The following is a 25,922-nucleotide window of genomic DNA, read 5'->3' as shown; positions in this document are numbered from 1 at the left end:
GGCAGGCAAGTCACCAGGTGATCCTCATGTCCACCAGCCATCCAGCTATCTATATACCTAATGATCGAATCACCAACTAAAGCAGCTGTCCTAACCTTTCCCTCCCGGTCAGCATTTGGAGACATATCCTCGGTGCAAGAGGATAGTACATCCCCTGGTAGGCAGGTCCTGGCTACAGGAGTACTTCCTACTTCACCAAGGTGATGCTGTCCTTCTAGGAGACCTCCCTCCTCCAAGGTAGCACAAGAGCTATCAGACTGGAGATGGGACTTCTCTACAACATCCCTGTAGGTCTCTTCTATGTACCTCTCTGTCTCCCTCAGCTCCACCAAGTCTGCTACTCTAGCCTCAAGAGAACAGACACATTCTCTGAGAGTTAGGAACTCTTTGCATCGGATACACACATATGACACATAATAAAACGAAAGATGGACGTCCATCTTGTTTCAATAATACGGGTTTCCCTGCCCCTTTGCCGGAACGTCATTAGAGATGGTCGCCCCCATTTGATTATGCCCCTCCACGGCAACTAGTTAATAATGCTTGCTTTTCTCTCTCTCTCTCTTTTTATTCCCCCTTAATTTTAAACTAGATCCTGCAGTGCCTGCTAGAGTCTGTTAATGCTGTGGTACAAAGTTCAAGTTTTAAAACTAAGGGGAAAAGATGATGGAGATTAGTTGATAATATTTGCTTTTTTATATTTGTATTTTGCCTATCACTAACCTACAATTCCTCCATTAAACCCCAATCTTTAAGTTCCCAAAGCACAAAGCAAAATAGTGTTCACTTACCAGAGAAATGTCCTCTTCTCTCAGAACTTCTCAGTCCTGGATTTATTTACAGATGCTCTTCAGCATGACTATATACACTTTCTACAATGCTCCTGTCCATGTCTATCCCTGAGAATATGATTCCCAAAGACTGTGACCCTCTTAATTGTATAAATCCTGACCTCCCTGCATGGTGACCCTTTGCATTGGCACCACCCTGATTCTGGGATGGGTACCCTCTGACTCCGATCCCACGCTCCCGGACTGGGTCTATCCACTGCCTACCCATCGTTTTCCACTATCACAGTTGTCGCTTTGCTGAGCCACAACTTTCCTCTCCAGCTAGTGGTCTACTTCTCTTAATTGAGATTCCTCTTTACTCCTCCAGGTCAGCGGTAGGGGACAATCAGGAAACCAAAGACCCAGTACCATTTCCAGTAGTCCATCCTACCCAGATCCCCCCCCCCCCCCCCAAGTCCTGTCGGCCACCAGCACCCAGGGGCCCAACCACTGGGGAACATCACTCATCACAGGTGAAGAACTGAGTTTTCCAACTGCTACTCCTGGAACAGAGTTCACGCATGCTGGCCTAGTACTTCTGGTCTTAGAACAGCACAAGGGCTCACCAACTCTGGCTGTCACCATGATTCTCCTGACAAACCGTGACAACATAACTAACAGAAATAAAGTCTATAAATGTTTGGATGATTAAATTGGGCAACTTTCATTTTCGAAAGTTTTGTATACCGTAGGTTCAGTAGAGAGGGACTGTGCAATTTTTTCACAATGTTAATGTTTTTCATGTTCTACAGCCTAAAAACTGTGTGGTATGTGATTTCTGGGGTTAATTTCTCATTTTTTAAAGCTGTAGTTGGGCTGAAATTTTGCAGGATTATACAGTTGATATCCCTCTATCCTCTGGTAAAAATAAGTCACTTATGCCACTTTTGATACCTTTTGACCCAGTAAGTCACATATGCACATATCACAGGCCCTTGAGAATGTCTACAGGCAGGTCATGGATCAGAGCCACTAAGGAGGTTTCAGTACTGTGCCCCATCCAAAAGTCTGATTGATTGGCATGAAGGACATGTGTTTTATCTAAATACTTAAAACGTTGCCCAAATATAAATTTTTCTACAATGCAGGAGATAAATGGTAGGTTTGAAACAGGCTGATACACTTGTTTCCATAATGAGTTTGGGTGGGTTTTTTAATAGATTTTTGGATGCTGATCATAGAAATGGCATCAAAATTTTGTAGCTGTTATGTGATTAAGCAGAGCTGTGAGTAGAGTATCCTAATGTATAATGTGTTCTCATAAACTGAAATCTAACTAGAAATATTCTCTGTTTCATTTTCCTTTAGGATGTGAAGGATGCTCTGAGCAGGTACAAGTTAGTTTTCTGTCCTTTTCTATGTGGATGGATGGGTTTGGGTGAGGAAGAAGGGAATTAATCGATTAGTGAGGAGAGAGAATTGAGATTGAGAATGGGAGAAATGGAGGTGGGATTGAATGAGGACAGGTAGAGTTAAGGTGTGGAGGAAGCACTGAGAAATGAAGGGGAAGAGATGGAGCAGAGGGGAGGAGAATTACAGACCAACCTTCTCTTCCCCTTCACTCTCCCTTTTTCATCCTGTACTGCCAGAACTTCTCTCCCACCAACCTCCCTGATATCTCCTCTCTTCCTGTCCTCACCTATTTGGCTCTCCATGAATCCTCTCTTCAATCCTCACCAAACTCCACCCTGTGAATCTCCTTTCCACCTCTACCCTGCCAGTGGTGCTGCCCCTTAACCCTATTGCAGAAGGAGGTGCTGGTGATGGTCTCTGCTCTGATGTTGTCCATAAGAGAGTAATTCTATAAAAATGTATTTATATTTCTTTGGATGGTAAATAAACATATGGATAATTGTGAGCCAGTCAATATTGTTTATCTGGATTTTCAGAAGACACTTGATAAGGTTCCCCTTGAATTTCTCATGAAGAAACAAAAAAGTCATGGGATTGGAGAGAGTGTCCTATTGTGGATTAAGAACTGGTTAAAAGATAGAAAACAGAGTAGGGTTAAATGGTCAATATTCTCAATGGAGAAGGGTAAATAATGGGGTTCCTCAGGGTCTGTGCTGGGACCTCCACTTTTTAACTTAGTCACAAATGATTTAGAAATGGGAATAATGAGTGAGGTGATTAAATTTGCTGAGGACATAAAGTTATTCAAAGTTCTTAAAACACAAGAGGATTGTGAAAAATTGCAAGAGGACCTTACGTGACTGGGAGACTTCAACTGGCAGATAACATTTAGATCTAAATTCTATATAAATTTTGTTGGAATAATGTATTGTATTTTACATGCATTGCCTGTCACCTATTATTTCTCTGTGATTACTCTGTGACCTCTGATGTGAATTTCCTAGAGAGGTCACAGCTATGCAACTTCCTGTGGGGGTTTAGACACAGCACATGGAGCTCATGATCTCTCCTAACCTGAGAGGATCTATGGTGGTGTGAGCATCCATTACCATCTAAGCACATGGAAGGAGCTGATAATACAAATGTATAGTATTATGTATATATAAGCCTGTCTGATTATAATCTAACTACAAACTGTGAGTAAACAGATGTTTTGTTACTTCAACTTTAAAGTGACTCAGCAGTGAATTATTCTGGGGTGTATGACAGAGAGATGAAGAAAGAAATTAACATTTCTAAAGCTGAAGCTGTGTGTACTAAAATCTGCTAATTATTTACTACAAATAATCCAACAAAAGGGTTATGGGCCCAGGGCCAGGAATTGAAAAAGAAGAGAAATATTACCAGGCAGTAAAAAAAAGCCACATTTTTTTCTCTTAAGTTTTAAAAGAAAGATTCAGTCTGTCTCTCTCTCCCCCACACAGAAGGCAAGGCTAAGAAAATGGCTGAGGGAGGAAATTCACCATTTTTCTACTCTCTCAAGGTGCCTAAGTTAACTGAATTTAATTATCAGCAATGGGAACTAAGATTCATATGTCTCCTTCGAGCAAAAGGATTAATATATGCTTAGACCAAAACAGAACAGCTGAAAATATGGCTGAATGGGACAATGCAAACTATTATGTGAAGTGCATGTTTTTGGAAGCTCTCTCAGAGAAACAAGCCATATTAGTGGAGGGAAAAGATACACCAAAGGACATTTTATATAAACTGAGAACTATGTATGCAACTACATATGCAAAGCAGCAACCAATTTGATTAGCAGAGTTGAATGAAACCAAATTAAGGGATAAAAGTAAATGTAATGATCACATTATGCATCTTATGTCTTCATTTCAAAAGTTAGAACTTTCTGGAATTCCCATGTGTGATGCATTGAAAAGAGCATTTCTTTTTACCTCACTATCAAAGAAGTTTGATGTTTTTAGGTCTGTAAATGAAGCCATTGAAGGGCAATCTTTTGAACAGGCAACATCAAAACTAAGGCAGGAATGCATAATAAATGATTCTGAGGAGATGTGTTCTCAAAGCAAGTCAGAGAGAAATGAAACAAATTTCTTGGCAAAGAACAGAGGAAGGCGGAGCTATGGGAAAACTCCACCCAAGGGCAAGCTGATTTGCTATTTATGTGGAAAGGAGGGACATGTATCTAAATGGTGTAAGGAAACACAAAACACTCCCTCTAGCTCACCTAAGCCAATGGAACAAAAGAATTTTCCTAGCAGGAAATGTATGAAAGACAATGATAAACAAAAGGGCTTTCTAATGGCAGAAAAATCTTTGACTATGGTAAATAATAATTCAAATGAAAGTACTTGGATTTTGGATTCGGGGAGCACATGCCATTTAACCAATTGTAAGGATTTCTTTCAGGAAATGAGTCCAGAAGAAGGTATTCTTAATACTGCAAACGCAGGGACTGCTCAGATCCAAGCAAGAGGCATTGGATTCTTAAAATGCAAAGTGTCTAATGAAGTTAAAGAAATTCCTGTAAGTGATGTCTTGTATATTCCCCAAGCAGTTTGTAATATGCTTAGTGTATCTACATTAGATAAGAAGGGATTTGTGATTCATTTTGAAAACAGTAAGTGCACAATCTCTAAAAATGATGAAGTGTATGCTGAAGCTTTTATGCATAATGATGTTTATAAGCTGAACATTTCAGGTGAAGCCTCACATATGGCGCAAGTAAGGAAGAATGATGGTAAATGTAGTCTGGAAATCTGGCACCGCCGCCTGGGACATCGTGATTTTAAGGTGATCCAGGATCTTTACAGTAAGCAACTAGCCACCGGCATTCAGATACGTGCAGATGCTGGTAAAATGGAGAAATGCATAGACTGTGTTACTCAAAAAGGTGTGAGACCCTCATTTCCTGCATACACAGGAAATAGGAGTAATAAAGTGCTGGACTTAATACACAGTGACTTATGTGGACCGTTTAATATCCCATCATTGGGAAATAACAGATTTGTGCTAATATTCTTGGATGATTTCTCTAGATATTGTGTGGCCTATTTGCTGAAAGAAAAAAGTCAAGTCACAGACATGCTGAAGAAATACGTAGCCATGGTGAGCAATAAATTTGAAAGAAAACCAAAGGTTCTTCAGACCGACAATGGTGGTGAGTTCACTTCACAAAGCATGCGCACATTTTTAGAACAAGAAGGCATTCAGCATATCACAACAGTAGCTTATACACCAGAGCAAAATTCTGTTGCAGAGAGAAAATTTAGGTCACTTGTGGAAATGACCAGATGTATGCTGTCAGATAGCAATCTCCCTAAAAGACTATGGGGGGAAGCCATTCTCACAGCAGTGTACCTACAAAACAGAATGCCAACTAAAGGCGCTGAGCGCACACCACATGAGACATGGCATGGTAGGAAGCCAAACCTGTCACACATAAGAACATTTGGAAGTACAGCATATGCTCATGTACCAAAGCAAAGAAGGCATAAGCTGGATTCCACAACAGAAAGGGGCATTTTAGTTGGCTATGCTCCAGGACACAAAGGATATAGAATTTTGAATCTGAAAACTGGCATTGTTGGCATAAGACATGTTACATATTTTGATGAAAACAAAAGGGTTGATAAAGGCTGGATTATCCCAGATGAGCCTTATCATCCAGAATATGAAACTAGAACCATAATAGACATGCCAGTGTATATAAATGCCATACCAAGGCAGATGTCTGAAAGCAACTCATCTGTATCTAACGAGGAACAGGCAGAGGAAGCAGACACAGAAAGGATCATCGCAGGAGACAGTACAGTTGGAGAAGGGGAATCAATTGGAGAAGGACTCTCAGATTTTGAGGATGCGGAAAGGTCAGACCAACCTGTTGTCAGACGCTCATCCAGGGAAAACAAAGGTGTTCCAACCCCAAGACTGTCTTACCTAACAAAGTCAGCAGAAGCTCAAGAGCCCTTAACATGGGATGAGATTGAGAAAATGCCAGCAGAAGAAGCTGCTGAATGGCGTAAAGCTGCACAAGAAGAAATTGATGCATTGGATAAAAATAATACTTGGATTCTTACAAAATTACCTCCTGGCAAGAAAGCTATAGGATGCAAATGGGTATTCAAGTTAAAAAGGAATGCACAAGGAAAAGTGGAAAGGTATAAAGCCAGATTAGTCGCAAAGGGATATCTTCAAAAATATGGAGAAGATTTTGATGACGTGTTTGCACCTGTAGTGAAACACACGACAATTAGAACACTTCTGAGCATTGCAGTCTCAAAAGGCATGCAAGTCAACCACATTGATGTGAAAACAGCGTTTCTTCATGGAGATATAACTGAAGACTTGTACATGGAACAGCCAACAGGTTTCATAAATACAAAACAAAGACAGCTAGTGTGTAAATTAAACAAAGGTCTTTATGGATTAAAGCAAAGTGCAAAATGTTGGAATGACAAATTGCATGAAATATTGACAAATTTAGGATTTAAGCAAGGTGAAGCAGATAAATGTTTGTACACTAGGTGCAGAAATGGACAATATGCATACATTTTAGCTTTTGTTGATGATCTGCTCATTGCAAGCAAAAGTGAGCAAGAGTACAAGGACATTGTAAAATATTTAAACCTGAATGTTGAGATAAAAGAACTTGGTAATGTATCATACTATCTTGGTATAGAAATTGAGAAACAAAATGATGGTTCTTATCTTCTAAGCCAGAAGCAGAAAATAAATGAGCTTATTGAAAGTTTAGGTATGCAAGATGCCCAAGTTGTAAGCACTCCCATGATCACTGATTTTCTGAAGGATGAAACAGTAAGAGAACCTTTACCAGATAACATCCAATATAGATCAGCCATAGGTAAGCTTTTATATCTAACTACCACATACAGGGCTGATATAGCAAATGCAGTAGGAATTTTGAGCAGAAGGGTCAGCTCACCTACCAAATCAGATTGGACTGCAGTTAAAAGGATGGTAAGGTATTTAAAAGGTACCATTGATTGTAAATTGAAGATTTCAGCCAATAGTAATCCAAAACTAATATGTTACTGTGATTCAGATTGGGCAGGGGATCATTCTGATTATAAATCCACAAGTGGATATGTGTTTATGTATGGAAATGTACAAATTTCATGGGCCAGTCATAAACAAAGTATTGTGAGTCTGTCTTCTACAGAAGCTGAATATGTGGCCGTATCAGAAGCGTGCAGAGAACTGATGTGGATTGAAAAACTTTTGCTGGATTTTGGAATAGCTGAAAAGAGACCAATCCAGATAATGGAAGATAATCAGAGCTGCATCCGACTGTCACAGAATGACAAGGTTCAGTCACGCACCAAGCACATCGCAACGAAATACCACAACGTGCGAGAGTTGGCGAAAGAAGGGGTCATCAGTCTACACTATTGTCACACCAGTGAGATGACAGCTGACATCATGACCAAACCGTTACCCAGAGAACATTTTGAGAATCTGCGTATAAAGCTTGGACTTTGTATGAATAAATAATTGCATGACAGTTATGCATGAGAAGGGGTTTGTTGGAATAATGTATTGTATTTTACATGCATTGCCTGTCACCTATTATTTCTCTGTGATTACTCTGTGACCTCTGATGTGAATTTCCTAGAGAGGTCACAGCTATGCAACTTCCTGTGGGGGTTTAGACACAGCACATGGAGCTCATGATCTCTCCTAACCTGAGAGGATCTATGGTGGTGTGAGCATCCATTACCATCTAAGCACATGGAAGGAGCTGATAATACAAATGTATAGTATTATGTATATATAAGCCTGTCTGATTATAATCTAACTACAAACTGTGAGTAAACAGATGTTTTGTTACTTCAACTTTAAAGTGACTCAGCAGTGAATTATTCTGGGGTGTATGACAGAGAGATGAAGAAAGAAATTAACATTTCTAAAGCTGAAGCTGTGTGTACTAAAATCTGCTAATTATTTACTACAAATAATCCAACAAATTTAAAACATCTAAGTGAAAAACACACAAAATCAAGCCATTAGGATGTATGTGGGCCAGCATTCTTAGTAGACTGGCTACACGGACATCCCAGCAGAGCAGTGGGGCACCCTAGGGGGCGCTACAGTGGACTTCACATAAAAGGTCCCCAGGTATATATCTTACCATAGCCCCAAATCTTGTATGGTGAGCCCCCAAAACCCACCAAAAAACTACTGTACACAACTACAATAGCCTTTATGGCTGCAGGTCTCACCTATATGTAGGCACAGTAGGCTTTTGGTAAGTTTTGGAAGGCTCACACTTTTCACTACAAGTGTAACAGATAGAGTGAGATATGGGGCTGGGGTCTCCTTCTGTACACTGCACTGACCACTAGGCTACTCCAGGGACCTGCTTGCTGCTCTAATAGTACTGACCATAACATCTGAGGCAGTCATAGAGGCTGCTATATACTGTTTCTTTCACATCTTTGGGGAGTGGGAGGGGGTCAGTGACCAGTAGGGGAGTAAGGGGGGGGGGGGTCATGCCTTAATCCCTCCAGTAGTCATTTAATCATTTAAGGCACCTTGTTGTGACTTAGTTGTGATAAAAACAAATCTAGACCAAAACATCTAAATTGTAGCCCTGGACATTTGTGTTTTGTTTCATTATGGCAGAAAAGCATCTGAGTGTTAGGAATGCCCAAATCCCGCCCTTAACACACTCCCTTGCATAGGAAAATGTTTAAAAAATGGGTTTCAAAAATAGCGATTTCCAAATGCCATTTTGTGCCACTTTTTTTTTTTTATTGTTTTCCTATTTCAAAAATCAGTCCCATAATCACAGAAAACTGATTGCTCCTGATATATCTCATTCCTTCCACTGTCACATCTCTATCCCCTGAGTAATCCCAGTGACTCTCTAACCCATAGGTGTGAGAAAATGAAGTTTCCAGAACCAGAGGCTGTTTCTACTGATCTGAAAGTGGGTTTCCAATTGAGCTACCCACAGCAGCTGAAGAAATGGATTACAAAATTTGGAGGTGAGGAATTGATCCCTTTTTAATTTGGTTTGGCCTCTTTACAAATGCTCTGGATGATTCCAGTAAAAATGTGCAGAAATAAAAGTATAAATCTGAGAAACAGACACAGTGTTACATTGTTTAGCCCCCAGGAAAATACAGTGTAGCACTGTTCACCCCACAATAATTTATAGTGTTACATTGTTCACTCTGCAGTAAGTTACATTGTTACACTGTTCAACCCACCTCAACTGCTTTCTAAGGAACAAATCCCAATATTCACCTAACAGGGACCTTCGTTTAATACTTCAAGAAAAGAAAAAAAAACCCTTATAGGAAACCTACTTTAGAAACTCAGGAACTAAATATTTTTGTATTTATTTGTTTAAAATAATTTATAATCTGCAGTTCTAGGCACGGTATAATTCAACCTATATAAAGGCAATAAAACATTTAATCATGACCATGACATTCATATAACAGTATTTATACTTCAGTGATGATCAATAACCAAATGCCTGATTAAAGAAGGAACTGAGTATATAAAAAGGATTTCAACTGTTTTCTAAAGTTTAAATAATCAGCCTGTAATTGGTTTTCTCCCAGGAAAGCATTCCCTATATTAGATCCAGGCATTGAGAGAATAATATTGAAGCTGTGATGTTCAGCCTCTGGATTTTCATACCTGGATTTTCAGTGCTGGGCTGTACCAAGATACTGAGTATTTGGATATACATTGACTGGCAATATTCTGACGGGTACCGAATAATAACCCAGATAAAGTTATCACAGTCTTTTTGCTGTCCTAATTTTATCCAGATAGTTACCCAGTCACTAGACTGAATCTTGCCACTAATGAGGTAACCTGACTTTACCCAAGCTCAGCCTCCGAACCATCCAGGCACTACGTGGATAATGCTGAGACAGGCTGTCCAAATTTCAGTGCTATTATTGCCCCTGAGGTTAGCAAGTTTAGTGTGGGCAGTGGAAGGATAGACTGCTCAGAGTTGTTGCAGTATAGTGACGGGGGTAACGTACCAAGAAACTATTATCTATTGGTGAAAATCTGAGAGAATTCTGACCACAGACAAAGACTGAACATCTCGGTAGATGGAGTCCATAAGCCCCATCCAGTCTGTCCGTCTCACTTACCACAGACCCTCAACCATCATTTTGCAAATCCTGAGAGATTCTTTTGTCTTCCACAGATCCACCTTCCTTTCCATTAAAAACTATTTTCTCAGTTTGGCTTTGTTTATGTTTATCCTTATTAACATTTTTTATATGCACTCGTACTGCTACAGGCCACTTTTTCTGCACCTTTAAAAAGAGTATGAAGACATATTGGTGCTATAAAACAAATTAATGATCGAACATAAGACCACACTGGCTTTACTTCCCGCACGACCATTTCCTTCAGAAAAGAAAGACCAACCCTTTTACACCAGTGCAGGCCCCCTTTTGCCTCAGCTTGGTAAAAGGGGTCCTTTATGAACAACCAAATCAAACAGTACTTGCAGATGGTAAAAAATCATGGTACAACCAAAATCACAGTTCTAACTAGAAGGTGTCATAAACAGCACATACTCTCCCAGCAATAATTAAACGCAAAGAAACATTTATGGAGAATTGTTAATATAGAACAAGTGATAAAAAGACATCAGATGGTGATACAATATGCCTGTTGGATGAAACTTACACGAAATCTGTGAATATGTACATAAAACAGGTTGTGAAAGAGACAAAGAGCATAGATTGAAGCAGCAGAGCCATAATATAAAAAAAAATTAAAAATTAAAAATGTGGAAGGCACCAGGCGTCTGGACAAAAAAAGCGTGAAATATCTAAAATGACAACAAACCATGAAACTCATTCTCCTGCCAGTGTTTAAAACAAAATGGATCAACTGAGTGACATTGTAAAAATAAGGGTCCTTTTTCTAAGCCACAGTAAAAAGTGGCCTTCGGTAGTATGAGTGCATCTTTTGAGCGCAGGATGGGCCATTTATGCACTAACATTGAAACCACTTTTGTCCTGAGACCTTACCGCCACCCATTGACCTAGCGGTAAGCTCTCATGTGCTACCTGCACGGTAAACATGCAACACGCGCCAACCGTTTATTTTTCTGCCACGGGATTCAGTGCATTCTAAGTTTGGAATTACCACCCGGCTCACATGCTAGCCAGGCAGCAGTGCCAATTTGGTGCTCACTGTACACGCATAGGCCCTCCTGCGCCTTTGTAAAAGTGGAAATGGTGCTTCAAATAAGACAAATAGTGCATCAGATGGAATTTGAGAGAGACATTACAAAAAAAGCATAAATCTAAGCCGCTATGCCCAGAATCATACTGATGCACTAAAGTAACATTTAACCAAAATCAAAGACACAAGGTTGTCACGAAACACAATAGCCAACCACCCGGGGTTATCCTGGAGCAACTTAAAGGGTCTATCCCCAACACAGCTCAGGTCTGCCTTCACCTGCTGCTTGTGCTCTACACTAGCACCCTCCTCCCACCGACTGGGTCACAACCGCCTCTGGGCAAGTCTCCCACTCTCAAGTTATCCCCAGTGATTTCTAGGTTACTTGGGCCACAGTCCCAGTGGTACCACAGTTCCCAGAAAGCACTCACAGACCCAACACACAAACCACCAGGATTCTTTATCAGTCCAGACAAATAGGGCGAACAAACAGTTAGGTTTATTGAACAGTGGAACAAAACAGTGGAAATAGCAAACAATAACAGGTAACTGAAATATTAATTATAATACTAACTAAACATCTGTATACTGCCTAAACAGTACCTGGGAAGATCAGGACATATAATTCACAGAGCCTCAGCTGAAGTGAAACTCCCACTTTTACCAGCTACTTGCACACTCACAAAAGAAAACACAGTCTCCCTTCAACACTTAAACTTCAAAGGAACATCTGGGAACACTGCTATTTAGAAAAAATGGGCAAATGGGAAAAGAGCAGCATCTGTCACGTAATAAATAATGTATAAGGCTGATGTCACATAATGGCGCAAATTGTGCAACTAATGAAAAATAGCACATATCTCATATACAAAACACAAAAAAACTAGCATATTATCCAGTCAATATCACACGAACTATGCAGTCTTTTTCTCATTATTATGGTTGCTTAAAGGGTGGGGGGAGTGAAAAAGGGAATGGTTAGGGGTGGGAATATGGTTGTTTATATGACTGGATTCATATGTTTTTGTGGATTTTGCTGACTGCCATGGGCTGAATATGGGCTGGATAATGTCACATTCATACTTTTTAACAGCTGTACCATCAGTTCTGCCCAAAGCAACAGTGACCTTGCTTTGTCTATTGTCACTCCTATTTGAGTGTAACCTGAAGAAGGAATGGGTGATAAGGCAAAGATTGTTTTATTTTGTTGCATTGCACCCTGGAAGTCTCGTGTTTACTATGTCATAAGCTTATTCCTGGGATAAGCGGCAGAAAATGTGTTTTACTCTTTTGGGATCTTGCCAGATACTTGTGACCTGGATTCACCACTGTTGGAAACAGGATACTGGGCTTGATGGACCTTCAGTCTTTCCCTGGATGGCTGTTCTTATGTATGAATGTACTTATAAGATCATTGAAGGACATTTTTACAATTCAAAATCTCTAACATTTCTCTTTCTTTTTTTTTTTACAAAATAAAATCACATCCCGCAGGATTTGGTAAGTTTTATTCAGTTAGAAACATATATATATTTTAGGGGAGGGCAATTAACACATTAATAACGCTATTAATGCATTAATTTTTTAACGAATACATGTTTTGTGATGCTGCCTGTTTTTTTTTATGTCTCAATCATTTTTATTAACAAATTAACTAAAGACACTCATACAGTTACACATTTGTCTTTCTGTCCGCTAAACATCCTAAACCTACTTTCCTACCCTTTCCTTTATCCCCCCTTACCCCCTCCCCCCCCCCCCCGAAGCTCCATGCCTAGTCTACACGGTTACACTAGTGTTATCCAATCTATTGGGAACTACCTATTCAACAGATGGCTCCGTGCCATTGGGGTTAAAGTGTTAAAAAAATGGGCTCCAACAATGCCTGCCACTCTTCTCCTCTGACCGAGGAGAGGTTTTTTATGTCTATTCGCTCCATTCTTAAGAGAGTAATCATACGCACTCTCCATTGTTGTGCTGTAGGGTATCGGTTAGATATCCACTCTGCCAGTATAGCTTGTTTTGCTGTGACGATGGCTTTCCGTATGAAAGTTCTCATTCCTCTCGGACTACCAAACAACAATATTGCATCATAGCACCACCTCACATTCCACATTCCGGACACCTGGGAAATTAAGGCCTTCCAAAATTTTGTAAGCCCCATTGCATGACCAAAACATGTGGCCCAGTGAGGCCCCTTCTGCCCCACATTTTGGGCAGGTCCCCCATGGGGATACTCCCATGTGGAACGCCCTCCGAGGAGCAACATATGTACGTAGGGCAAATTTATATTGTATTTCCCAATGTATAGAAAACACCGAGTGCCTACGGATTGACAGTATATGTTCTTTCATCCGTTCTGGGGTCAGCTTTAGGGGTAAGTCATTTTCCCATGCTTTCGCTATCCGTAAGTATTGTGTCCCTGATATGACGGTGGTGGAATGAAAGCAGTACTTTCTCTTGTGCCTCTAAAGAATAAGCTGTTGACAGTTCCACCTGCACATCCTCCGTTAGGTCAGTCCACGTGTTACATCTGTGCTTTCCTCGCCCTCTGGTGTCCAGAACAGGAGGCTGATATGGACCATCACCCTTTCCAGATTTTAGCTGAGTCCGGTCTGGATCTTCCAGGCTGCCAGGTTTGCTTGCTTGGATTGAGCGTGCACAGCCACCATAGCTTCCTGGTGATTGCTGCAGCTGAGTCTTACCTGTTTGGGCTTATTAGCCATTTTGAAACTCTCCGGCTTTGCCTTTGCATTGCGTCTTAGGCCCTGGTATGTGGGTGCTTGTGCACTTTTGCCTGAGAGACTTTGTCTGGACCTGATTCTGTTTTTGCTGGTTTCCTGCCTTTTGAACCTTGTCTGGACTTGGACTTAGACTTTGCTTGCCGCCTGCCTTTGGAACTTTTGCCTGGATCTGACTTTGCTTTTGCTCGCTGCCTGCCTTTTGAACTTTTGTCTGGACCTGACTACTGCTTTTGCTTGCCGCCTGCATAGAGACTTCTGCCAGGACCTGACTTTGCTTTTGCTTGCCGCCTGCATAGAGACTTCTGCCAGGACCTGACTTTGCTTTTGTTTGCCGCCTGCCTTTTGACCTTTTGCCTGGACCTAGACTTTGCTTTGCTTGTCGCCTGCCTTTTGAACCTTTGCCTGGACCTGTCTTCTGCTTGCTGGCTGACTGCCTAGAGACCTAGCCTGGATTTGCTGGTACGTCTGTTCTGCCTTGCTTCTGGTGTGGGGTGGTTTTTCCTGCCACTGCCGCTCCTCGGCAGTGGCCCAAGGGCTCACAAACCCAGTTTCCTGCTGTGAAAGCGTGACACCACAGTAAAGCATGAACAAAATGTTGCAATTGGACATAATGGAAGATGTCTTTAGAGGATATAGAGTACTCAGCTTGTAAATCTTGAAAAGTTTGAAGTTTACCCTCCAATGTTAATACATGAAGAAGATATATTATCCCCCTTCTTTCCCAGCCTGAGAAGGCTGGGTATATGCAACCTAGTCAGAATTTTGGGTTGTTGGTGATTGACAGACATGGAGTCACCTTTGATGAAAATTGATGTAACCGATATATCCATTTCCATGTCACTTTTGCAGAACTCATAATTCCTGTAAGTCTTAATATACTCAGTACCTGTCCTCCACCAGTATGTAAGCATACATAAGTGGAGGAGTGGCCTAGCGGTGGACTTTGGTCCTAGGGAACTGAGGAACTGAGTTCAATTCCCACTGCAGGCACAGGCAGCTCCTTGTGACTCTGGGCAAGTCACTTAACCCTCCATTGCCCCATGTAAGCCGCATTGAGCCTGCCATGAGTGGGAAAGCGCAGGGTACAAATGTAACAAAAATAAAATAGATACTATTGGAGATTCTACATGGAATGTTGCTACTATTGGAGATTCTACATGGAATGTTGTTATTCCACTAGCAACATTCCATGTAGAAGGCTGCGCAGGCTTCTGTTTCTGTGAGTCTGACGTCCAGGACATCAGACTCCTGCACGGCCACATTGGTGATCTGCAAGGGTGATGGACTTTGGTCCTGGGGAACTGAGTTTGATTCCCACTTCAGGCACAGGCAGCTCCTTGTGACTCTGGGAAAGTCACGTAACCCTCCATTGCCCCATGTAAGCCGCATTGAGCCTGCCATAAGTGGGAAAGTGTGGGGTACAAATGTAACAAAAAAAAATTACTGAAATGTATCTTCAGCAAAAGTTGTAGTTCTAATACAGTGTTTGAATAATCTGATTTGGAACGAAACCAGTCATTAATATGCCATATTCCACTTGCGACAGTTATATTCCTCATGCTTATTAGTCCCAATCCTCCGTATTCCACAGGAGCAAACATTATTTGTAGCAGTAGACGGGCTCTTTTCCCTTTCCAAAGGAAGTGCCTTAGCATTTTATTAAGTTTTCGTTCATCCACTCTTTTCAAAAATATAGGAAGCAACTGAAATACATACAACCATTTTGGGACTATAAACATATTATACAGCGCTATTCTCCCCAGCAAAGTTATTGGTAAAGACTCCCACACGCGCAGACTCTGTTGTGTGTCTTTTAACAGACGTTGGATATTATGTGCATATAATTGTGTCAAGTTTGCAGGTATTTTAGCACCCCGTCCGCCCACTTAAAAGGGAAAGCTCCTGTCCTACCTGTCCCCTGGTCTGGTACCACTGCCGATGCCTGGGACTTGTCAAAGTTCAAAGAGAAACCTGCCAGTTGTTGATAAGTCTCCAAGGCCATCAGCAGTGGGTCCAAGGAGTGGCCTGGGTCTGACACTGTCACCAATAGGTCATCTGCGTAGGCCAATATTTGAATATGTTGTCCTGCCACTCGTACTCCCCTCACTCTATCTGTCAAATGTAAGTATCGCAATAGTGGTTCTAAAGAGAGCACAAATAGCATAGGGGACAGTGGACATCCCTGTCGTGTTCCACATTCTATATTAAACTCTTTATCTTTTATACCATTAATCATGATTGCTGCCTTCGGTTGACTATATAGGGTCTTTACTGCTTTCTGATGCCAGCCTCTAAATCCCATAAGCTCTAAAGTTTGGAAGAGGAACTCCCAATTGACTTTATCGAAGGCCTTTTCAGCGTCTAAACTTAACACCATGGCGGGCCTCCCGTCTTCCTGACACCTAGCCATGGCCACCAACAACCTTCTGACGTCTAAAACCAAGTGGCAATTTCTAACAAAGCCTACCTGCTCAGGCCCAATTAATCGGGGCAAAATTGGGACCAGGCGCTCTGCCAAAATTTTTGCTATTAACTTTCTGTCTACATTTAATAACGAGATAGGTCTATACGGCTCCGCCTGTTCTCTAGGTTTATTTGGTTTTGGTATCAGAGTTATGGTCATAGTGTTGGCGTAAAGGGGAAAGGAACCTCTCTCTATGGTATCTTCAAAATACGCCAATAAGGCTCCCCAGGCCTTAGGGGGCAGTAATTTGTAATATTTTCCCGGGAATCCATCGGGCCCTGGTGCTGAATGCAACTTTAACTGTTTTATTGCTGCCTGTAATTCTTTCAAAGTCAACGGGGCATTCAAAGCATTTTGTTCTATTGCATTCAGTATGGGAAGCTTAGCCTGTGCCAGATATACCGAAAGTTCTTGTTGGTTCCCTGTTTTCTCTTGCTTATACAGAGAAGCAAAGTATGCAGTGAGTGTCTGTGCAATTTTTGGGGGTTGTTTCTTATCTTTCCCGTAAGATCTTCTAAAGCATCTGTCGCTCTAGGGCCTCGCCAGGTCTTTATCACCCGAGCTAATAGTCACCCTGGAGGGTTCCCATACCCACACAGTTTGTATTTCCTATACAGCAATGAGTGTGTCTCTTTTTCATGTAACAAAGTATTAAGTGATATTTGTGTTGCCCGTAAGTTCTCAAGTGTAATATTAGAGGGGTGTAGAGTATATGCATACTTTGCCTTTTGCAGCTGCCTCTCTAACAGTAAATTACTGGCAGCTGTGCGTTTTTTCCTGAGATTTACAAATGCAATGATGTCCCCTCTTAGCACTGCCTTCTTAGAGGCAAACCAATATAGAGACGATTAATCTTCATGCTTTGCATTATTAACCATATAATCGCCCCATCTCTCGCATATGTATTTTTGAAAGGACAAGTCATCATATAAATAAGCTGGTCGTCTCCAGTTCACTCCCCCACCTTCGTCTACTTTTGTTTCAATATCTACCCACACCGGGGCATGGTCCGAGATCTCCTCTGGACCTATTACTGCTGTGTGCACCCTGGGGAATAGTGAGCGGGCTATTAATATGAAGACTACTCTACCCTGTGTCCCATGAGCTCGAGACCGGTGTGAGTAGTCTTTCTCAGATGGGTGTAGGGCTCGCCAAACATCCGCCAAGTCTAGCGTTTGTGTTATGGAAGGAAGGGTATTTACTCTACTGTATATCCGGTATAATGTTGTGAAGCGGGGTTGGTACAATCAAGCCCTGGGTCCATAATTAGGTTAAAATCTCCCGCCAACATTAAAGGTGTCCCTCCTTTATGGTGACACGTCTGAAGTATGGACTGGTAAAATTCCGGATTTTGTTGATTGGGGCCATATACCACTAGCAGATTTATTTCTAGCCCCTGCAGCCAAATATGTAATAATAAATAATGCCCTTGCGGATCCCTGGTTACCAGGGAAGCCTGGTATGGCAGGCCCTTCCTAAATAGTACTGCTACTCCCCACTTCCTTCCTTGAGAAGGGCTAGTGAAGACCTTCCCCACCCAGGCTCTTTGCAGTTTTTTGTGTTCTAGATCAGAAAGGCGGGCTTCCTGTAGGCACGAGACATCTGCCCCATACCTGACAGGGCAGTTAATATCTTAGCACGTTTAATCGGCGATGTTATACCGCCCACTTTCCACGTCACTATGCGGACCAGCATGGCCTAGACCACAGGGAGTTTCTTATCGCACATTTCTATCTCTAATGTTCTCCCTATCCTCCACTAAGAATCCATTGTCTCCTCGCCCGGGGGCTTGCCCTATAAAACTAAAGCTAACTCGGGGCCTTCCACTTCCCGTTGAGTCTGTATGTATAACATATGGCGTTTGACCATTTCCTAATTGAATCCTCATCCCTCCCCCCACTCTTCCTCCCTTCCTGCTCCCTTCTCCACCCCACCCCTATGTTACCCTGTACTATCTTCACCGGCAACATTGCCCATGAAAATGCAAGATCCACGTTATCCCGCCATAAGACCCCCACCTCCAAACTCCAAGTCCTGAAGTACACGCATTAAATCATTTAAAAAACAATTCTATAAGTAACCTGTTCCGTTATAGTACACCACCGGGTCCATTTACTCAGTCTTCTTCCAACAACTGATTGTCAATTAATACTCTCCTTGCCTCTGCAACCGTGTTGAAAGTTTGCCATCGATCTTGAACTTGTAGCCACAGTTTCGCAGGGTACTGCAAAGCAAACTTTATCTTCTTCGATATCAAAGCTGAACAAAGGGGATGAAACTTTCTGCGTTGCTCCTGCACCGCCAAGGTGTAATCCTGAAAAATCAAAATGTTCCGATCTACATATTTCAACGAATCTCTCCTTAGTTTAATACCTTGGAGAATCTCTACTTTATGCTTATAATTTAAGATCTTTGCCACAACAACTCTAGGTCTGCTACTATCCTCCATTCTGCACCCCACACGATGTGCACGCTCCACCACCAACGGGCCTGCTGAATCTGTAAGGGCCAGTTCTTTTGCCAGCCAATTCTCAAGCTATGCCTCTAAAGTCCACTCTGGGAGTTGTTCAGGGAGTCCCACTATGCGCACATTATTTCTTTGGGAGCGGCTCTCAAGATTTTCAAGTTTATCTCCTTGCTCCTTCAGCTGCTGGATTAAACAAGTTACATCGGGGTCGTACCCACGTGAATCATCCTCCAGCGCCGACATCCGCACCTCCAAATCTCCCGTTCGAGTTCCCAGACCGTCTAGCAATGTTAACGCGTTCCACTTCGGGTCCCATGCTTTCTTTATCGCGGCAGTCAGTCGCACTAATTATAACTCCATGAAGCCCGCCGGCATCACTGAAGAAACCTCCGCCATTTTACCTTCTGCACTGCCCGATTTAGTTTTTCTTTTTTTTTGCAGATCTCTGCGCCATCCCAACTGGTCATTTATTTAAATACTTGTCCATAAGAGTTTTATAAACTTTGCAAGTCACAAAGAAAGGTCCCCCGGTGGTGGAATTAGGAGAGCTAGAGGTAGGGGTCTCAGCCGAAGCAAAGCCCTGTTGCTCTACTCATAGCATCACGTGGTCTGTCTGTTTTTTTTAATACTGACCCACCCCTACCCCACACTTACCTCTACAGCAGGGCTTGGGATTCTTTCTCCTTCCTCGGAGCTGCCTCAAACACCTTCTCTCCCCCTGCACGGTCAGACTCTACAGATACTTGAGCTGCATGGGTCAGAAAGTTGGGGAAGGTCTCTTGAGACTTGAAACCGCGAGACTTCCCCAAATTCCTGCACTGCATGACTCAAGTATCTGCAGAGCCCAATCCCTGTGCAGGGCAAGACAAGGAGTTTCTGGCAATGCTGAGGGTGGTGGGGAAGAGAAACTTGGTGAAGGCTAGGCATTGGGGCATGAGAGAAACTCTCCTTAAATCACTTCATTGGCTTCCGATCAGATATCGCATACAATTCAAGCTCCTCCTCCTTACCTACAAATGCACTCAGTCTGCGGCTCCTCACTACCTCTCCACCCTCATCTCCCCCTATGTTCCCGCCCGCAACCTCCGCTCACAGGACAAAGCCCTTCTCTCAGTACCCTTCTCCACTACTGCCAACTCCAGGCTCCGCTCATTCTGCCTTGTCTCACCCTATGCCTGGAATAATCTTCCTTTACCCATACGCCATGCCCCCTCCCTACCCATCTTCAAATCTCTGCTTAAAACTCACCTCTTCAATGCTGCCTTCGGCGCCTAACCGCTCGAGAAATATAAAATGCCCCAGTCTATCCACCCTATCAGATTAACTGTTCACTCGTCCTCTAGATTGTTCACTTGTCTTTAGATTGTTCTCTTGTCTTTTAGATGGACTGTCCTTCTATGTTTGAATTGTACAGCGCTGCGTAACCCTAGTAGCGCTTTAGAAATGATTGTTGTTGTTGTTGTTGTTGAAGGCTGTTTGAAACGTTATTCTTTAATGCCCAAAATGCATGCTGTGATAAAGTGCATAATTCCATGATTAAAATTTTTAATCACATGATTAATCACAATTAACATTTTTAATCATTGTCCACCTCTACTATATTTTTATATCATTGTACTTATTTCTCTTCTCTGAGATCTGATCATTGTTCATCTTTATTTTAATACAGACTGGTGGATGGATTGTGGCAGATATACAGGTAACTGAATCTGATATATAACTAATTATACCAAACCATCAAATCCACTAATGTGTCCTTTGACTGTGATCTCGCTATACAGACACCTACAGCCAGTGTTAGGGATCATTTTCACCCCGTGATAGAGAAGACAATGTGTGTTTCCCCTGATCAGGGTCAGGGAGTGATCCCTCTGGTTCAGACCTGGCAAGTTTCCCACATTCATTGGGAGACTCCAGTTTTCTCAGGTCATTACCGAAACTTCCACAAGTGAATGACTCCCACTCAGCAGTCTGTGACAGTCCCAGGACTTTTCACCAAATGATACAGTACAGTTTGCTTCTGGAAATAGTCACCAAGTGTCCTAGAGTGTCCAAGAGGGTTATATTAAATAGCTTTTTATAATTGCCTCCAAAAACTGCTTTCAAAATGGAATAAACATATTTAATCTGATGACCAGATTAAGACAAGAACTGTTTCCATCTGAATGATACAGTCTAGTTTGCTTCTGGAAATGGCCACCAAGCATCCAGTGGGTGAGTTACAAGCTTCATTCCGGCATGTCTGTTTCTGCCATTGGCCATGAGTTAAGTTAAATGAATCAACAATCCGATCCATCCAGCAAAAAAAGGAAGAGATTCGGTGGTCTGTTCATGAAGCAGAACCAGAAAGTTTCAAAACAACATCTGTGCTTCATGATGAGTCAGTAGAAAAGATGGAAAAGTGGTTAAATTTATGGATAATGCTAATGGTGGATTTAAAAAAAAAAAAAAAAAAGCACCGTGGACAGTATTGCTGTGAGGATAAAAGCCAAATAGATTTATAAACACATCACCCAGGGTCAGGAAAGCGTGAAACCCTTTTCTGCTAGTTCTGGCTGTCTTGTGTTGGGGTCTGCACCCACCTTAGCCAAACCCCAACTGATTACTGCTAGAACACCCACGTTCTTCGAGTTGTTAATAATACTTACTCACTCAGAAGTGAAATAAAAAGAAAAGTTTATTCTGGAAACAAGTAAATTGTAGCTCAAGCAGAGGCTTATAGCAAGTCTGAAATACAGAAAAGAAATTAGATAGACTTCCTTGGGTCCATGCCAGTTCACTGCTCTGGAAACAAGGAAGCCCAACCTACATAGATTTCCCTCATTTTTATACAATTGATTTAGTACATGTTATACAATAATCCAGAAACTAATTACCATCTTAGCACATCCCACTAACCAATCATCTACTTTCATAATCCAACACATCTGACTTCTGTTCTATCAATTATCAGTTCATACCCTAATTCCTACATAGCAGTTACACCAATCCACCTGATCTGAGTCACAAAGCCATCTTCACCCACCTACTAGTAACTTCTCTCCCACTATACTTTCTGTCACAAATTCCAAGCCCACCTCCTCAGGCTACTTCAGCAGTTTTTTTATATCACATATCCAACCTATATACCACCTGACCTTGTGGTTAAGCTAGCAGACTGTTCCCAACTTCCCCTTTTCACTATCCAGATACAATGTGGTTTCAAACTGTATGAAACACAGGAAATCTTGACCCAATAATTAATACAAATCTAAATATCCATTAATGTTATCTTAATTACATTGGACCATTCTATATGCAAGTACTTATCTTCTAAAACCTTGTAACAAAGTTCACAATCAATAATTTCTTAAGCTGCCTGGTACAGTATCTTGCCCTAGACTTGACCACTCGTCAGCAAAAATACAGAAAAAAACAGGGTTTTTTTCCATTCAGGTGACGCACTCTCTCCCCCAGATCTTGTATAACTGTCTCTCAGCCACTCGCATCTGTCTCAGTGAAAAGGTCCACTTCCCCTTCTTCCATTACTTGCCCAACAAATCACATTAAAAGCATAAATATGTTTTTGGGTCCAGTTTAGTTAGGAGGAGTGTGGGTCACATGGGTGTCCTTGCACAATTTCAAAAGGCCATTTTCACTACTTGATTTTTAGATGATTTCAGTAACACGTCCAAAGTCGGATTTAGATGTCATATCAAAAAATGGCCCTCTATGTTTCTCTGATTTTTGTTATGTGTTGTCCAATGCAGGAACCAAACCCTGTATTTCCTATAGGGATATGTATTCACTTTTCACGGATTTCAGGAAAAATTGTTATAGCTGGGACCTAACCCCAATTTCCCATAAGTGCATTTTTTGATATTTGGAAATTTGCGGTTTGTGATCTTGTTTTTTATTTTATTGCATTTGTATCCCACATTTTCCCACCTTTTTGCAGGCTCAATATGGCTTACAATACATCATGAGTTGTGGAAATCTGTCTGAAAAAATACATTTAGTATAGCAAAAGGATCTAAGGGTAAGGTGATAATAATAAAACATAATATCTTAGCAAGTAATAGAGTAGGACAGTTCTGGTTCATGTGGAAGAGTTCGCATGTGTTAATCATTGTGGTATGTTCTGTCAAAGAGGTGGGTCTTCAGTAGTTTGCGGAAGTTAGTCAGTTCATAGACCATTTTTAAGTTGCGTGATAATGCGTTCCAGAATTGTGTGCTCAAGTAGGAAAAGGTTGACGCATGTATTAGTTTGTATTTTAGACCTTTGCAATTAGGGAAGTGAAGATTAAGGAATGTGCAGGATGGTTTTTTAGCATTCCTGGGTGGTAGGTCTATCAGATCTGTCATGTAGGCTGGAGCGTCACCATGGATGATTTTGTGAACTAGAGTGCATATTTTGAACGTGATGCGTTCTTTGAGTGGGAGCCAATGTAACTTTTCTTGTAGGGGTTTGGCACTTTCATATTTTGTTTTACCGAATATGAGTCTAGCTGCAGTGTTCTGGGCTGTCTGAAGTTTCTTGATTATATACTCTTTGCAGCCAGCATAGAGTGCGTTGCAGTAGTCTAGATGACTGAGAACCATTGATTGTACCAGGTTGCGAAAAACTGTCCTTGGGAAGTAAGGTCTTACTCTTTTTAATTTCCACATTGAGTAAAACATCTTTTTGGTTGTGTTTTTCGCGTGACTCTCAAGTGTTAGGTGTCGATCAATAGTAACTCCAAGAATTTTTAGGGTGGCCGAAATTGGGAGGTTCAGTTTTGGTGTGTTAATGGTGGTGAATTTATTCATGTTGTGTTGAGATGTGAGTATTAGGCATTGGGTTTTTTCTGCCTTGAGTTTCAACTGAAATGCATCCGCCCATGAGTGCATGATATGTAGACTTTGGTTGATGTCATTTGAAATTTCGTTTAGATCTTGTTTGAATGGGATGTAGATCCTTACGTCGTCTGCGTATATGTATGGGTTAAGGTTTTGATTTGATAGTAGTTTGGCCAACGGTATCATCATTAAGTTGAATAAGGTCGGTGAGAGGGGGGATCCCTGTGGAACTCCGCATTCAGGTGTCCATGTGGCTGATGTGATCGAGTTAGATATCACTTGATATGAGCGTGTGGTTAGGAACCCCTTGAACCAGTTAAGAATGTTACCTCCTATTCCGAAGTACTCGAGGATGTGTAGTAGAATTCCATGATCGACCATATCGAAGGCGCTAGACATGTCAAATTGCAGAAGTAGTGTGTTCTTGCCAGTGGCTATCATTTCTTTGAATTTAGTCATGAGAGTTACTAGTACTGTTTCAGTACTGTGGTTAGATCGGAATCCTGATTGGGAGTCGTGTAGTATTGAGAATTTGTTTAAATAGTTTGTGAGTTGTTTGTTCACCATCCCTTCTGTTAGTTTGGTTATTAGGGGAATGGATGCTACTGTTGGGGAACCATACCATTGCAAATACCGAGAATGGACTGTACTTCCAAATTTAAAGCAAAATAAATTTTGTAAACAACAGACTGGTCTCAGCCTCCATGTTCTAGAATATTCAGAAATTTAGAAACAGGTGATGCAGTGGGCTGTGTCTCTTTTTATTTATTTTGTTACATTTGTACCCCGCACTTTCCCACTCATGGCAGGCTCAATGTGGCTTACAGGTACTTATTTGTACCTGGGGCAATGGAGGGTTAAGTGACTTGCCCAGAGTCACAAGGAGCTGCCTGTGCCTGAAGTGGGAATCGAACTCAGTTCCCCAGGACCAGAGTCCACCACCCTAACCACTAGGCCACTCTTCTGGAATGGGATAGCTACACTGGACCTGGGGGGTGGGGGTGGGGAGAAGAAGATGTGCTGGACCTGGGGTGAGGGAGATGGGAGATAAAGGGGATGGGGCAACTTCCCTATGAGGAAAGGCTAAAGCGGCTAGCATTCTTCAGCTTGGAGAAAAGGTGGCTGAGAGGAGATAAAATAATGAGTGGAGTTGAATGGGTAGATGTGAAGTGTCTGTTTACGCTTTCCAAAAATATTAGGACTAGGGGGCATGTGATGAAGCTGCAATGTAGTAAATTTAAAACAAATTGGAGAAAATGTTTCCTCACTCAACATGTTAATTAAACTCTGGAATTTGTTGCCAGAGAATGTGGTAGGGGCGATTAGCTTAGCGGAGTTTAAAAAAGGTTTGGATGGCTTCCTAAAGGAAAAGTCCATAGACCGTTATTAAATGGACTTGGGGAAAATCCACTGTTTTGTACTTTTTTGGGATCTTGCCAGGTACTTGTGACCTGGATTGGCCACTGTTGGAAACAGGATGCTGGGGCTTGATGGACCTTTGGTCTTTCCCAGTGTGGCAATACTTATGTACTTATGAGATGGAGATATAATGGACCTGGGGGGGGGGGGGGGGGGGGAGAGATGCACTTTATTGGTGTTATATAGTCAGAGCTCTTTTCTTTATTCAATATTTTGGGTGGAAGAACAGTGGATGGAAGATGTTATTTTTATTACTCAATTTTTTTTTTGTTTTTTTGTTTCAAAGCACTCAGGGGTTGATATTCAAAGCAATTTAACTGGCCAAAAAAGGCTCCTGACCAGTTAAATCATTTCTTCACGCTTACTAGTAATTTTCAGCACTGCTAAGGTGTGCCTAAAATCTGCCCCTCCAAATGACATAAGTACATAAGCACTGCCACGCTGGGAAAAGGCCAAAGGTCCATCAAGCCCAGCACTCCGTCTCCGACAGCAGCCAATCCAGGCCCCAAGAACCTGGCAAAAAACCCGAAATTTAATAACGATCAATGGACCTTTCTTTCAGGAATCTGTCCAAACCCCCTGACACACTGATTACAATTTATAAGAAATTA

At 41.7% G+C, this 25,922-nt stretch overlaps 2 protein-coding genes across 5 annotated transcripts in view; one reads left to right on the top strand and one right to left on the bottom strand.

Annotated features, from left to right (window-relative positions):
- The window catches only part of LOC115468286 (E3 ubiquitin-protein ligase TRIM39-like), an 875,973-nt gene that overhangs the window by 62,331 nt on the left and 787,720 nt on the right, over positions 1 to 25,922 (bottom strand). The window lies entirely within an intron of this gene.
- The window catches only part of LOC115468316 (E3 ubiquitin-protein ligase TRIM39-like), a 39,958-nt gene that overhangs the window by 12,047 nt on the left and 1,989 nt on the right, over positions 1 to 25,922 (top strand). The window contains exons 4-7 of the mRNA XM_030199959.1: positions 2,139 to 2,161; positions 9,108 to 9,217; positions 12,894 to 12,899; positions 20,744 to 20,773. Coding sequence (XP_030055819.1) covers positions 2,139 to 2,161; positions 9,108 to 9,217; positions 12,894 to 12,899; positions 20,744 to 20,773 — 169 coding nt within the window. The remainder of the gene's footprint in view (positions 1 to 2,138; positions 2,162 to 9,107; positions 9,218 to 12,893; positions 12,900 to 20,743; positions 20,774 to 25,922) is intronic.

This window comes from Microcaecilia unicolor, chromosome 4 (assembly GCF_901765095.1).
Source record: "Microcaecilia unicolor chromosome 4, aMicUni1.1, whole genome shotgun sequence".
NCBI classification, from domain to species: domain Eukaryota; kingdom Metazoa; phylum Chordata; class Amphibia; order Gymnophiona; family Siphonopidae; genus Microcaecilia; species Microcaecilia unicolor.
Note: the sequence above shows the minus strand (reverse complement) of the source record. Positions and strands in the feature narration are given on the sequence as shown.